This window comes from Oncorhynchus masou, unplaced genomic scaffold (assembly GCF_036934945.1).
Source record: "Oncorhynchus masou masou isolate Uvic2021 unplaced genomic scaffold, UVic_Omas_1.1 unplaced_scaffold_1749, whole genome shotgun sequence".
Classification (NCBI taxonomy): Eukaryota; Metazoa; Chordata; class Actinopteri; order Salmoniformes; family Salmonidae; genus Oncorhynchus; species Oncorhynchus masou.
The window spans coordinates 10,001-25,995 of record NW_027007649.1 but is presented as its reverse complement, the minus strand read 5'-3'; the positions used below and the strand labels follow the sequence as shown (position 1 = coordinate 25,995).

At 45.3% G+C, this 15,995-nt stretch overlaps 1 protein-coding gene and 1 long non-coding RNA gene across 2 annotated transcripts in view; both read left to right on the top strand.

Annotated features, from left to right (window-relative positions):
* Nucleotides 1-506: 506 nt before the first annotated feature.
* On the top strand, nucleotides 507-5,665 carry LOC135532154 (uncharacterized). The gene is made up of 3 exons (XR_010454305.1): nucleotides 507-699; nucleotides 4,880-5,448; nucleotides 5,583-5,665. It is a non-coding gene; the product is annotated as an uncharacterized LOC135532154 (long non-coding RNA).
* An 8,188-nt stretch (nucleotides 5,666-13,853) lies between these two features.
* The window catches only part of LOC135532156 (DNA polymerase theta-like), a 6,362-nt gene continuing 4,220 nt past the window's right edge, over nucleotides 13,854-15,995 (top strand). Inside the window, exon 1 of the mRNA XM_064959779.1 lies at nucleotides 13,854-13,942. Within this exon, the coding sequence (XP_064815851.1) occupies nucleotides 13,854-13,942 (89 nt within the window). The remainder of the gene's footprint in view (nucleotides 13,943-15,995) is intronic.

Sequence of the window (15,995 nt, the reverse complement as noted above, 5' to 3'; positions counted from 1 at the left end):
TGAACATGTCAATTCTTTAAAGGTCAGAAAGCTCAGAACAGTTTCATAAACTCCTATTTAAAATAGGGATTAAAGTGTTGCTGCAAATGTGGATGGTTTGAGAATAATTTAGATTTCCCAAGTGAAAGTCCATGTTTACGACTGTCAACGAACGGAAGTTGTTGTACACCGTCGGACTTTTTTGTGAAACACTGGCGTATTTTCGATTCTTCACGTATGTTTCCATCTTCCAACAAAATATTTATTGTTGTCCCCTTTCTTTTATTTGTTGACATTATTTGCAGAAACAAACGTAGCTTACTCTGTGCTATATTCAGAACTTTTGCATGCTAATGTTGTTAACGTTATCTGGCGAAACATTTAATTTTGTAGCAAAAAGTGACTACAACTAACGTAAAGCTAACGTAGCTACTTTAACGTTAGCTTAAGGTTGTTACAAGTATACTAATTAATGTTTTATTTCACTATGATACGCTGTCGTAGTGAACCTGCTGCCTGTTTTCTCCAGCCAGCCTAGTAACAGTGAGGTCGGATATGGAGGGTTGCTGAGCCCTGTTCTCTACCGGGGTCCGTCAGCCAGTCCAGCCGGACAGGACTCAGGTCAGGAGACGCATAGTTAGGACGACAGGATGAGCTCCACGGCCCCCCGGCCAAGAGGAAATGTTACATGGGACGACATCAGATCATCAAGAAAAACAGGTGGACATTTTTTTATTTTTCCACACGACACCGAGTTAAATTGTCATGTTAACACACCCTTTTTTGTGTGTGTGATTGGGGTCGCCTTTATATGTTATTATTATTTATTTTTTATATCAAATCAATACATAAAGCACATGAGGGAACACAAGCAAACATAGATTACAAACAATAGACAATCGAGCTAGGGGGTACAATATCACATTACAATTACACAAGGACCTTAAGGGACATGTATATACTTACAATTCTAACAACTTTTTTGTCAGTAGAGCATTTAACCGTCTTAAAATACAGTTCAATTTCTTTTTTGTAGGGTACGAAAATGTGGTTTTCTGTTTGTAAATTTACATTTGTGTATATGACATTTGGCCAAAAGAATAATGAAATTAATTACATAAAAATGATTCCGCTTATTTCTATTGTATGTAAAGAATCCAAACAGTACATCTCTCCACAATAGTGTAAAATCTTCATAAATGTGTTAAATTATAAACCTACTGATGTCTTGCCACAGTTTTCTTACATGCATACAATGCCAAAAAGATGCACAACTGTTTCTGGGTGGTCATTACAAAAGGAGCAATTTGAGTTGATGTTTTCCTTTAACTTCTTCATATAGTGGTTGGCAGGATAATATTTATGAATCATTTTAAAGGAAACTTCCTTAATTTTTGTTAACAAGTAGTAGTATGTGTGTGGCAACATCCAAACTTTTTCCCAACAGATATTATCAATAAATCCATTCCAATAAGGCATGACATGAGGTATAGATACAACATCCAGCTGAAACAAGGATCGTATCGCTCTGTTGTTGAATGGACCAACATGACATAAAACAGGTATAGATACAACATCCAGCTGAAACAAGGATCGTATCGCTCTGTTGTTGAATGGACCAACATGACATAAGGTATAGATACAACATCCTGCTGAAACAAGGATCATATCGCTCTGTTGTTGAATGGACCAACATGACATAAGGTATAGATACAACATCCTGCTGAAACAAGGATCGTATCACTCTGTTGTTGAATGGACCAACATGACATAAGGTATAGATACAACATCCTGCTGAAACAAGGATCATATCGCTCTGTTGTTGAATGGACCAACATGACATAAGGTATAGATACAACATCCTGCTGAAACAAGGATCGTATCACTCTGTTGGTGAATGGACCAAAAGAGAAACAAATCTTTCCTACTGATGAGTCAACAGGGTCAACAGAAGGTCGGCTCTGAGGGTCAGGTCTTGACACGTTCCTGAATAACAGAGCAACACCTGAGGGAATGGCATCTAAAACAATTGCAACATCTTTAGGTGTTACAGGGACCTTGTAAAGTGATAAGAATTCCTTATAACTGAGTAAAAGACCCTCTGCATTTACCAGTTGTCTCACCAATAGGATATTATTTCGGAACCAATATTCTAAAAACAGAGGTATTTTTATACAATATATCCCGATTATTCCATATATAATATCTGTGTGGAGAAAAATTGTGTTTATAAATTAAGGACCATGACAAGAAAACCTGCCGATGAAAAGCAGACAGTTTCACTGGAACTTAAGGCCACCATCATGTTAACATACCCGTGTCCCACTGTGGAACAGTAGTTGACTCGTTCACAGAATGTACTGGACTAGATTTCAAAACTCGGTTATTTACTATATTATAACATTAAGAGGTTTTAATATTATTCGGGATGGGCACTGCTACGGACGTTCGTATTTGATTACTTGCTAGTTACTTATTAGAAAAATAAAAAGCCCTATTTGAATGAAAACGCTTTTCAAGTGTGTAGCTTGTTATTGTCGGTCAATCAAAGCAGCACCACCGTCAAAATCTACGTTTATTGGTCGCGTACAGATATTTTTATAGATGTTATCGCAGGTGCAATGAAATGCTTGTGTTTCTTGCTCCAACAGTGCAATCCAAAAATTAAAAAGAAAGAAATGAAGAAATGTCAGAGTCCAGAATATAAATATATAATGGTGTGTATAGATAGTATGGGCAGTATATGTTCTGTTATAATCTCCACCCGGCACAGCCAGAAGAGGACTGGCCACCCCACATAGCCTGGTTCCTCTCTAGGTTTCTTCCTAGGTTTTGGCCTTTCTAGGAGTTTTCTAGCCACCGTGCTTCTACACCCTCATTGCTTGCTGTTTGGGATTTTAGGCTGGGTTTCTGTACAGCACTTTGAGACATCAGCTGATGTAAGAAGGGCTTTATAAATACATTTGATTTGAAAAGGTGAGTACAGCAGTAGTTATATAGGAACCATTACTAGAATACAGTATATACACATGAAGTGGGTAAAACAGTATGTAAACATTATTAAAGTGACCAGTGTACCATGTACATAGGGCAGCAGTCTTTAAGGCACAGGGTCGAGTACTGGGTGGTAGCCAGCAAGTGACTAAGTTCAGGGCAGGGTACTGGGCGGAGGCCGGCTAGTGGGGACTGTTTAACAGACTGATGGCCTAGAGATCGAAGTGGTTTATCAGTCGCTCGGTTCCAGCTTAGATGCACATGTACAGTCTCCTAGGGCCGGGACAATACCAGTATTCAAATATTTTTTAAGCACTGAGCACACCAAACTATTTGGACCTTTAAAAACCTGCTGTATATAAAATAGTGTTTGCTATAGCTTGGAAAATAAATAACTCTGGATGCCTGCATAATTATGTTTGTTTCCAAAATTAGGGTTGTTTTCCTAAAAGGTTAAATTCCCATCCCTACTGCTTCGTGTTTTGTTACCTTGCCACGATAGTAATGATGTATCTCCCTACTGTCTCCGCCTTCTAGATGGTAGATGGGTGAACAGGCTGTGTGCTCGTGTGGATGAGGTCAGGCTTGATGATCTTCTAGATGGTAGATGGGTGAACAGGCTGTGGATGAGGTCTCGTGTGGATGGATGAGGTCCTTGATGATCTTCTAGATGGTAGATGGGTGAACAGGCTGTGTCTCGTGTGGATGAGGTCCTTGATGATCTCCTTCCTGTAACACCGGGTGCTGTAGATGCCCTGCAGGTGATTCAGTTACTGCACCAGGCGGAGATAGTTTGAGGGTCTTAGGGGCTCAGCTGACTTTCTTCAGCCTCTTGTGGTTGAAGAGGTGATTTTGCACCTTCTTCACCACTGTCTGTGAGGGACTATTTCAATACAATCAAATGTATTTATAAAGCCCCATTTACATCAGCCGATGTTAGAAAGTGCTATACAGAAACCCAGACTAAAACCCCAGACAGCAAGCAATTCAGATGTAGAAGCACTTCAGGTCGTCAGTGATGTGCACGCAGAGGAACTTGAAGCTTTTCACCCTCCCCACTGCGGCCCCAGATTGGTACATGCTCTCTCTGCTGTCTCCTGTAGTCCACGATCAGAAGAGGTTATCTTCCTGGCACCACTCTGTAGAGCTGGGACGATAAACCGAAAATTACGGACACCGACATTTCTAACTCATACCGAAAGCAATTTAGATCCAGTTGCAGAGAGGTGTTCAGTCCCACGCTCCTGAACTTAGTGATGAGCTTTGAGGGGACAATGGTGTTGAACGCAGAATTGTAGTCAATGAACAGCATTCTCACATAGGTATGGCTTTTGTCCAGGGGGAAGTGTGCAGTGTGATGGCGATTGCGTTGTCTTTGGATCTATTGGGGCGGTAAGCAACCTGAAGTGGGTCTAGAGTGGCAGGTAAGGTAGAAGTGATATGATCCTTGACTAGTCTCTCAAAGCACTTCATGATGGACAGGAGTGAGTTCTATGGGCCGGTAGTCATTCAGTTCAGTTATCTTTGCTTTCTTGGGTACAGGAACAATGCTGGACATCTTGAAACGTGGGGACAGGGGACTGGGATAGGGAGAGATGTAATATGTATGTAAACACTCCAGCCAGCTGGTCTGCATGCGGTCTGAGGACGTGGATCGGGGTGTCATCTGGCGGCAGCCTAGCAGGGGTTAACACGCTTGGAAGTCCTTCTCACATCGGCCATGGGGATCGGGAGCACACAGTCCTGTTATAACCCTGTGATCATTACTATATTATAACATGACTAGATGTTATAACCCTGTGATCATTACTATATTATAACATGACTAGATGTTATAACCCTGTGTTAATTACTATATTATAACATGACTAGATGTTTTGATGTTTTACTCTGTTTCTCTCTGCAGTGTCCCCGACCCTGAGCAGCCACTCACCCCAAGACGCTCCAGTCGCCTGCGAAACACACACACGCTGCGTGACAACACACACACGCTGCGTGACAACACACACACGCTGCGTGACAACACACACACGCTGCGTGACAACACACACACGCTGCGTGACAACACACACACGGCCCAGAATGGGGCTGCAGGACAGGTGTGTGTGGTAGGAGACTCCTCCTTAGACCCTGGAGAGGATATGCTGCAGGTTCTGGAAGCTCTGGATCCTGGAGGGATGAAATTAACACATGGGGTAGAGATGGGGGTATCTTTAATCCAGAGAGGGGTATCCCACGCCTCTGCAGCTCAGCCAAGACCTCCCACAGCCTGACACCAGGACCAGAGGTCGGGGCTAGGGTTGGACTGGGACCAGGTGTGTGTGAGCATCCAGGGCTGGTTCAGACAGCGGACTGTAAGGACCTGGCTCAGTGCCTGCTGTTCAGTGAAGACTCAGAGGACAGAGAGCATGCTGGGACGCTTCCACACAGACCTACGGACGCCACACCCCCTCAGAAGAACTGCAGCTCCAGAGGGTGTGTTTTTACCAGTAGACTGACATACAAACAAAAAACATTCATTTGATCTTGTTCTAACTTTATTGACGTGGTTGTACCTTTAACAGCCGTGCCAATAAATGTTTATTTCATTTCAATGTTGTCGTTGACAGTAGGAAGCGCATGGCTAGGGGGAGGAGCTCTGAGACCACACCCACAGGAAGAGGAAATGGTTCCTGCCAGAATGCTGACTCCCATTGGACGTGTCTGATGACTTCATCCTGTTCAGACCCTCCCACCTGGCACGGGCGAGGGGAGAGCGGCCCTACAGCGATCTCTGAGGAACAACATGTCAGCCTCTGTTCTCACGCCCCTACTGGGCTGGAGGCCAGCACGCTCAACACTACAGGTACGGGATGAAAGGATGTGTGTGTGTGTGGTGTGTAACGTGTGTGGTGTGTGTAACGTGTGTGGTGTGTGTGTGTGTGTGTGTGTGTGTGTGTGTGTGTGTGTGTGTAACGTGTGTGTAACGTGTGTGTGTGTGTGTGTGTGTGTGTGTGTGTGTGTGTAACGTGTGTGGTGTGTGTGTGTGTGTGTGTGTGTAACGTGTGGGGTGTGTAACGTGTGTGTGTGTGTGTGTGTGTGTGTGTTTCCCCAGGGTTGGTCTATCAGCGGTGTTTATGCGTCCAGACGAGCAGTGTGACAAGTTGTTGTTGTCCAGCTGGGGGCTGCCTGCTGCGGTCCTTGACGCTACCGTCATCATGGTGTCTCCTCCATGTTCCCTGGCAGGCTCAGTGTCTCAGTCTGGGACGCGTGCTGCAAGGACACAACCTGGTCTACTCAGGTACCCCTGACCCCTTGACCCTACCAATCTACCCCGCCCCAGAACCCTGACCCCTTGACCCTACCAATCTACCCCGCCCCAGAACCCTGACCCCTTGACCCTACCAATCTACCCCGCCCCTGACCCCTTGACCCTACCAATCTACCCCGCCCCAGAACCCTGACCCCTTGACCCTACCAATCTACCCCACCCCAGAACCCTGACCCCTTGACCCTACCAATCTACCCCACCCCAGAACCCTGACCCCTTGACCCTACCAATCTACCCCGCCCCTGACCCCTGACCTCTAATCCCAGCCCCAACCAGTGCAGGGAAGACCCTGGTGGCAGAGCTGTTAATGCTGAAGAGAGTCCTGGAGACCAGGAGGAAAGCTCTGTTTATTCTGCCCTTCGTATCCCTGGCCAAGGAGAAGATGACCTACCTACAGGTACAGTGGAAGTCAGAGAGGGATAGAGGGAAGGAGAGGCAGAAATGTACAGGGCCTTGCAGAAAGTATTCAGACCCCTTGGATTTCTTCTCATGTTATTGTCTTACAAAGTGAGATAAAAGTGAAATTGTCATTTCTTTTGTCAACAATCTACACATAAATTAAACAACAAAAATATAGTCGTTGCATGAGTATTCAGCTCCCTGAGTCAATACATGTTTGTTAGAATCACCGTCGCCAGTGATTACAGCTGTGAGTCTTTCTGGGTCAGTCTCTAAGAGCTGTGAGTCTTTCTGGGTCAGTCTCTAAGAGCTGTGAGCCTTTCTGGGTCAGTCTCTAAGAGCTGTGAGTCTTCCTGGGTCAGTCTCTAAGAGCTGTGAGTCTTCCTGGGTCAGTCTCTAAGAGCTGTGAGTCTTTCTGGGTCAGTCTCTAAGCGCTGTGAGTCTTCCTGGGTCAGTCTCTAAGAGCTGTGAGTCTTTCTGGGTCAGTCTCTAAGCGCCGTGAGTCTTCCTGGGTCAGTCTCTAAGAGATGTGAGTCTTTCTGGGTCAGTCTCTAAGAGCTGTGAGTCTTCCTGGGTCAGTCTCTAAGAGCTGTGAGTCTTCCTGGGTCAGTCTCTAAGAGCTGTGAGTCTTCCTGGGTCAGTCTCTAAGAGCTGTGAGTCTTTCTGGGTCAGTCTCTAAGCGCCGTGAGTCTTCCTGGGTCAGTCTCTAAGAGCTGTGAGTCTTTCTGGGTCAGTCTCTAAAGCGCTGTGAGTCTTTCTGGGTCAGTCTCTAAGAGCTGTGAGCCTTTCTGGGTCAGTCTCTAAGAGCTGTGAGTCTTTCTGAGTCAGTCTCTAAGAGCTGTGAGTCTTCCTGGGTCAGTCTCTAAGAGCTGTGAGTCTTTCTGGGTCAGTCTCTAAGAGCTGTGAGTCTTTCCTGGGTCAGTCTCTAAGAGCTGTGAGCCTTTCCTGGGTCAGTCTCTAAGAGCTGTGAGCCTTTCTGGGTCAGTCTCTAAGAGCTGTGAGCTTTCTGGGTCAGTCTCTAAGCTGTGAGCCTTTCTGGGTCAGTCTCTTAAGAGCTGTGAGTCTTTCTGAGTCAGTCTTTAAGAGCTGTGAGTCTTTCTGGGTCAGTCTCTAAGAGCTGTGAGTCTTTCTGGGTCAGTCTCTAAGAGCTGTGAGTCTTTCTGGGTCAGTCTCTAAGAGCTGTGAGTCTTCCTGGGTCAGTCTCTAAGAGCTGTGAGTCTTGCAAGTGCGATTATTTTTTTATTTTTATTTTTTTTGGGGGGGGGCCTGCCTAGTTGATAATTGATGCAATGTTCACAGTTGGTTGCAGACAGGCCATGTGCTTTATAGGATATTTTCTTTTATCAGGATATTTTCTACCTGCAGGCTGCAATGTTTTTATTTGTTGGCTTTATGTAGGCTATTTCGACATAGTTGGCAATATCAGTTACTTTTAGATTTGTATAATTTAAATGTAGATATAATGTAGATGAACCACAGACTGATTTTGAGATACAAAGGCTATTATATATTCAATTAAACTGTTCCAGGAAAATGTGCATATGAAAATTATGACTGGCACGTATATCTCTGTACCGTAACACCCTGTATAGAGCATCCACATTGACTCTGTACCGTAACACCCTGTATATAGCCTCCACATTGACTCTGTACCGTAACAACCTGTATAGAGTATCCACATTGACTCTGTATCGTAACACCCTGTATAGAGCCTCCACATTGACTCAGTACCGTAATACCCTGTATATAGCCTCCACGTTGACTCTGTACCGTAATACCCTGTATATAGCCTCCACATTGACTTTGTACCGTAATACCCTGTATATAGCCTCCACATTGACTCTGTACCGTAATACCCTGTATATAGCCTCCACATTGACTTTGTACCGTAATACCCTGTATATAGCCTCCACATTGACTCAGTACCGTAATACCCTGTATATAGCCTCCACATTGACTCAGTACCGTAATACCCTGTATATAGCCTCCACATTGACTCTGTACCGTAATACCCTGTATATAGCCTCCACATTGACTCTGTACCGTAATACCCTGTATATAGCCTCGCTTTTGTTGAATACTTTGTTTATTTTCTATTTTTTACTGAACACTTATTTTTTTCTTAACTTCTTCAAACTTTGTTGGTTAAGGGCAAGTAAGAATTTCACTGTAAGGTCTACTACACCTGTTGTATTCAGCATTTCACTGTAAGGTCTACTACACCTGTTGTATTCAGCATTTCACTGTAAGGTCTACTACACCTGTTGTATTCAGCATTTCACTGTGAGGTCTACTACACCTGTTGTATTCGGCGCATGTGACAAATAACTTTTTATTTAATATCGGTAGAAATAGTAAGATAAATTGTCACTCCAAATGGAAAAGGTTTCCGACCCTTGGTGTAGCCTGTTCCCAACAACAGCAGGAACACAAAGCCAGAATCTGCGAAGGCCAGCTGCTGCAGCAGGAGGGTCAGGAACAGGTTCTGGCTATCTTGATCTCTGACTCCCTCTTGAGTTATTTGTGTGTCTTAATTATTTAATCAAATGGCGTGCTTAAAGCGTCAGACCAGTTCGGTGTTTTAACACAACGTGTCATTAACAACTTCACTGAGTACCACTCTTTATTTTCAACATGGTGGTGGCTGCTATATGTTATGGGTATGCTTGTCAAATGAACTTTTCAGCAGGACAATAACCTAAAACACAAGACGACATTGAATGTTCCTGAGTTGCCTAGTTACAGTTTTGACTTAAATTGGCTTGAAAATCTATGACAAGACTTGAAAATGGCTGTAATGTGAATAATGTGCAAATATTGTACAATCCAGGTGTGGAAATCTCTTAGGGACTTGCCCAGAAAGACTCACAGCTGTATTCGCTGCCACAGGTGATTCTAACATGTATTGACTCAGGAGTGTGAATACTTATGTAAATGAGATATTTCTGTGTGGCTCAGTCGGTAGAGCATGGCGCTTTCTAAAGCGTCGTGGGTTCGATTCCAGCTGACAAATACATATGTAAAAGTAGTGGCCCCAGCCGACTTGTAGCCGCTTTGGACAAAAAGCGTCTGCTAAATGGGATATATTATATATTATGTTTTGTATTTCGTTTTCAATACATTTTCTAAACTATATAAAAACATGACAAATACAATCGGAAAGTATTTTCACCCCTTCCCTTTAGCCACATTTTTAAAAATGTTATTAAAAAGAGACGGTGTGTGTCCTGTCCAGAGTGTGTCCTGTCAGAGTGTGTCCTGTCCAGAGTGTGTCCTGTCCAGAGTGTGTTCTCAGTGTGTCCTGTCCAGAGTGTGTCCTGTCCAGAGTGTGTCCTGTCCAGAGTGTGTCCTGTCCAGAGTGTGTCCTGTCCAGAGTGTGTCCTGTCCAGAGTGTGTCCTGTCCAGAGTGTGTCCTGTCCAGAGTGTGTCCTGTCCAGAGTGTGTCCTGTCCAGAGTGTGTTCTCAGTGTGTGTCCTGTCCAGAGTGTGTTCTGTACAGAGTGTGTCCTGTCCAGAGTGTGTCCTGTCCAGAGTGTGTCCTGTCAGAGTGTGTCCTGTCCAGAGTGTGTTCTCAGTGTGTCCTGTCCAGAGTGTGTCCTGTCCAGAGTGTCCTGTCCAGAGTGTGTTCTGTCAGAGTGTGTCCTGTCCAGATTGTGTCCTGTCCAGAGTGTGTTCTCAGTGTGTGTCCTGTCCAGAGTGTGTTGTCAGAGTGTGTCCTGTCCAGAGTGTGTTCTCAGAGTGTGTCCTGTCCAGTGTGTGTTCTCAGTGTGTGTCCTGTCCAGAGTGTGTCCTGTCCAGATGTGTGTTCTGTCAGTGTGTGTCCTGTCCAGAGTGTGTTCTCAGTGTGTGTCTGTCCAGTGTGTGTTCTCAGTGTGTGTCCTGTCCAGTGTGTGTTCTCAGTGTGTGTCCTGTCAGAGTGTGTCCTGTCCAGAGTGTGTCCTGTCCAGATTGTGTCCTGTCCAGAGTGTGTTCTCAGTGTGTGTTCTGTCCAGAGTATGTTCTCAGAGTGTGTCCTGTCCAGTGTGTGTCCTGTCAGAGTGTGTTCCTCAGAGTGTGTCCTGTCCAGAGTGTGTCCTGTCCAGAGTGTGTCCTGTCCAGATTGTGTCCTGTCCAGAGTGTGTTCTCAGTGTGTGTCCTGTCCAGAGTGTGTCCTGTCCAGAGTGTGTTCTCAGTGTGTGTCCTGTCAGAGTGTGTCCTGTCCAGAGTGTGTCCTGTCAGTGTGTCCTGTCCAGAGTGTGTCCTGTCCAGAGTGTGTTCTCAGTGTGTGTTCTGTCCAGAGTGTGTTCTCAGAGTGTGTCCTGTCCAGAGTGTGTTCTCAGTGTGTGTCCTGTCCAGAGTGTGTTCTCAGTGTGTCCTGTCCAGAGTGTGTTCTCAGTGTGTGTTCTCAGTGTGCGTCCTGTCCAGAGTGTGTTCTCAGTGTGTGTCCTGTCCAGAGTGTGTTCTCAGTGTGTGTCCTGTCCAGTGTGTGTTCTCAGTGTGTGTCCTGTCCAGAGTGTGTTCTCAGTGTGTGTCGTGTCCAGAGTGTGTTCTCAGTGTGTGTTCTCAGTGTGTCCTGTCCAGAGTGTGTTCTCAGTGTGTGTCCTGTCCAGAGTGTGTTCTCAGTGTGTGTCCTGTCCAGAGTGTGTTCTCAGTGTGTGTCGTGTCCAGAGTGTGTTCTCAGTGTGTGTTCTCAGTGTGCGTGTCCAGAGTGTGTTCTCAGTGTGTGTCCTGTCCAGAGTGTGTTCTCAGTGTGTGTCCTGTCCAGAGTGTGTTCTCAGTGTGTGTCCTGTCCAGAGTGTGTTCTCCAGTGTGTGTCCTGTCCAGAGTGTGTTGTCTCAGTGTGTGTCCTGTCCAGAGTGTGTTCTCAGTGTGTGTTCTGTCCAGAGTGTGTTCTGTCCAGAGTGTGTCCTCAGACAGTGTGTGTTCCTGTCCAGTGTGTGTCCTGAGGCGAGTGTGTTCTGTCAGTGTGTGTCCTGTCCAGGAGGTTTCTGTAGAGTCTGGACGTCTCAGTGTGTGTCCTGTCAGAGTGTGTCCTCAGACTCAGTGTGTGTCCTACTGGGTGTGTGTCCTGTCCAGAGTGGACCGTGTTTCTACTGTGTGTGTCCAGAGTGTGTGTGTCAGGTGTGTGTCCTGTCTAGAGTGTGTGTGTGTAGGTGTGGTAGTGTGTCCTGTCCGTGTGTGTGTCCAGGTGTGTCCTGTCCAGATCTGTTCTCAGTGTGTGTCCTGTCCAGTAGTGTAATAATCTAATCTGCCGTGTGTGTCCTAGTCCAGTAGTGTGTAATCTGTCCTCTGTCCTCAGAGTGTGTTCTCAGTATGTAATAATCAGAGTGTGTCCTGTCCAGGTGTGTTCTCAGTGTGTGTAATGTCCAGAGTGTGTGTCCAGGTGTGTGTCCTGTCCAGAGTGTGTCTGCTGTGCTGTGTGGTGTGTCCTGTCCAAGTGTGTCTGTGTTGTCCAGTGTGTGTCCTGTCCAGAGTGTGTTCTGTGTGTGTAGTGTGTGTCCTGTAATCTGTGTGTGTGTGTGGTGTCCTGTCCAGTGTGTGTTCTAATCGTGTGCTGTCCTGTCCAGAGTGTGTTCTCAGTGTAATCTGTCCTCTGTGTGTAGAGTGTGTTCTCAGTGTGTGGCCTGTCCAGGTGTGTTCTCAGTAATCTGTCCTGTCCAGAGTGTGTTCTCAGGTGTGTATGTAATAATCTAATCAGAGTGTGTTCTGTCCAGTGTGTCCTGTCTAATCTGATGTGTGTCCTCAGGTGTGGTGTGTAATAATCTAATCTGTCCAGGTGTGTTGGTAGTGTAATGTCTGTCCAGAGTGTGTCCTGTCCAGGTGTGTCCCTGTAGTGTAATAATCTGTCTGATGTGTGTCCTGTCCAGTGTGTCCTAATCCAGAGTGTGTCCTGTAGGTGTGGTAGTGTAATAATGTGTCTGTCCAGAGGTGTGTAGTGTGTGTCCTCAGGTGTGTGTGTCCTGTCTAATCTGTGTTGTCCGAGGCGGGGTGGTAGTGTAATAATCTAATCCAGGAGTGTAGGTGTGGTAGGTAATAATCAGTATCTGGACGTGTGTAGGTGTGGTATGTAATAATCTAATCAGCAACAGTGTGTGTGTGGAGGAATTCCATGGACCTACTGTGTGTAGGTGTTGATGTTGAAACTTGGACCGTATGTTTGTGTAGTGTGATAATCTAATCTGCTGTGCTGTGTGTTGGTGTAATAATCTAATCTGCCGTGCTGTGTGTAGGTGTGGTCGTGTAATAATCTAATCTGCTGTGTGCTGTGTGGTAGTGTAATAATCTAATCCTCTGTGTGTAGGTGTGGTAGTGTAATAATCTAATCTGCTGTGTGTAGGTGTGGTAGTGTAATAATCTAATCTGCTGTGCTGTGTGGTAGTGTAATAATCTAATCCTCTGTGTGTAGGTGTGGTAGTGTAATAATCTAATCTGATGTGTGTAGGTGTGGTAGTGTAATAATCTAATCTGCTGTGTGCTGTGTGGTAGTGTAATAATCTAATCTGCTGTGTGTAGGTGTGGTAGTGTAATAATCTAATCTGCTGTGTGCTGTGTGGTAGTGTAATAATCTAACCCTCTGTGTGTAGGTGTGGTATGTAATAATCTAATCTGCGGTGTGTAGGTGTGGTAGTGTAATAATCTAATCCTCTGTGTGTAGGTGTGGTATGTAATAATCTAATCTGCTGTGCTGTGTGTAGGTGTGGTATGTAATAATCTAATCTGCTGTGCTGTGTGTAGGTGTGGTAGTGTAATAATCTAATCTGCTGTGCTGTGTGGTAGTGTAATAATCTAATCCTCTGTGTGTAGGTGTGGTAGTGTAATAATCTAATCTGATGTGTGCTGTGTGGTAGTGTAATAATCTAATCCTCTGTGTGTAGGTGTGGTAGTGTAATAACCTAATCTGCTGTGTGTAGGTGTGGTAGTGTAATAATCTAATCTGCTGTGTGTAGGTGTGGTAGTGTAATAATCTAATCTGCTGTGCTGTGTAGGTGTGGTATGTAATAATCTAATCTGCTGTGCTGTGTGGTAGTAATAATAATCTAATCTGCTGTGTGTAGGTGTGGTAGTGTGATAATCTAATCTGCTGTGTGTAGGTGTGGTAGTGTGATAATCTAATCTGCTGTGTGTGTCTAGGTGTGGTAGTGTAATAATCTAATCTGCTGTGTAGTGTGGTGGTTGTGTAATAATCTAATCTGATGTGTGGAGACTCTGGTAGAGGAATAATCTGCTGGAACTACTGCTCACCAAGGGGTCTGATAATCGCCCTCAAACACAACACCAACAGGTGTGGTAGTGTAATAATCTAATAAGTCTGGGGGGGTCCTCAAACACAACACCAACAATCTAATCCGTCTGGGTAATAATCTGATAATCGCCCTCAAACACAACACCAATCTAACAGGTGTCTGGGGGGGTCTGTAATAATCTCCTCAAACACAACACCAACAATCTAATCTGGGTGGGGGGTCTGGTAATAATCTAATCTGCACCAACAACTGTGGTACGTCTGGTGTGGGGGTCTGATAATCTCCCTCAAACACAACACCAACAACAGGTAATAATCGTCTGGGGGGTGTGGTCTGTAATAATCATCGCCCTGTGTGTAAACACAATACCAACAACAGGTGTCTGTAGGTGGGTCTGTAATACAATCTGCTGTGTGTAAACACAACACCAACTGCAGGCTGTGCCTAGGTGTGGGGTGTAATAATCTAATCTGCTGTGCACAACACCAACATAATCTAATCTGATGTGTGGGGGGTCTGGTAATCTCCCTCAAACACAACACCAATCTAATCTGATGTCTGGGGGGGGTCTGATACATCTCCCTAAACACAAGGTGTGGTAACAATAATCTAATCTGTCTGGTAGGGGGTCTGTAATACATCTAATCAAACACAACACCAACAACAGGCTGTGGGGGGGGTCTAATAATCATCTCCCTCAAACACAATAATCTAATCTGCTGTGTAGGTGTGGTGGTTGTGGATGGGCTGATGCATGGTAAACTCTGGTAACACCAATCTGCAGGAACTACTGCTGGGGGGGGGGGGGTCTGATACATCGCCCTCAAACACAACACCAACAACAGGTACGTCTGGGGGGGGGGTCTGATACATCTCCCTCAAACACAACACCAACAACAGGTACCAACAACAGGGGGGGGGGGTCTGATACATCTCCCTCCAAACACAACACCAACAACAGGTAAGTCTGGGGGGTCTGATACATCACCCTCAAACACAACACCAACAACAGGTAAGTCTGGGGGGGTCTGATACATCTCCCTCAAACACAACACCAACAACAGGTAAGTCTGGGGGGGGGGTCTGATACATCTCCCTCAAACACAACACCAACAACAGGCACGTCTGGGGGGGGGGGTCTGATACATCTCCCTCAAACACAACACCAACAACAGGTAAGTCTGGGGGGGGTTCTGATGCATCTCCCTCAAACACAACACCAACAACAGGTACGTCTGGGGGGGGGTTCTGATACATCTCCCTCAAACACAACGCCAACAACAGGTAAGTCTGGGGGGGGGGGGGGTCTGATACATCTCCCTCAAACACAACACCAACAACAGGTACGTCTGGGGGGGGGGGGGGTCTGATACATCTCCCTCAAACACAACACCAACAACAGGTAAGTCTGGGGGGGGGGGGGGTCTGATACATCTCCCTCAAACACAACACCAAAAACAGGTACGTCTGGGGGGGGTCTGGTACATCGCCCTCAAACACAACACCAACAACAGGTAAGTCTGGGGGGGGGGGGGGGGTCTGATACATCTCCCTCAAACACAACACCAACAACAGGTAAGTCTGGGGGGTCTGGTACATCTCCCTCAAACACAACACCAACAACGGGTAAGTCTGGGGGGGTCTGATACATCTCCCTCAAACACAACACCAACAACAGGTACGTCTGGGGCGGTGTCTCTGTAAGTGTGTTCAACAAGGCTTCTGTTTGCAGCGAACATGTTGAATGGTTTGAATATACAGTGGGGCAAAAAAGTATTTAGTCAGCCACCAATTGTGCAAATTCTCCCACTTAAAAAGATGAGAGAGGCCTGTAATTTTCATCATAGGTACACTTCAACTATGACAGACAAAATGAGAAAAAAAATCCAGAAAATCACATTGTAGAATTTTTTAAATTAAATTATTTGCAAATTCTCATGTTAGTTTCATTCCAAACGTCGTAAATTGTTGGTTATCTGCATGAACCCAGTCTTCACTATGAGTCATCCATACATCAATAGTCTTAAATCATTTATTTGCTAACTAAATAATCACAGAAATGCACAAACAAACAGTAGATATAGTTACAAG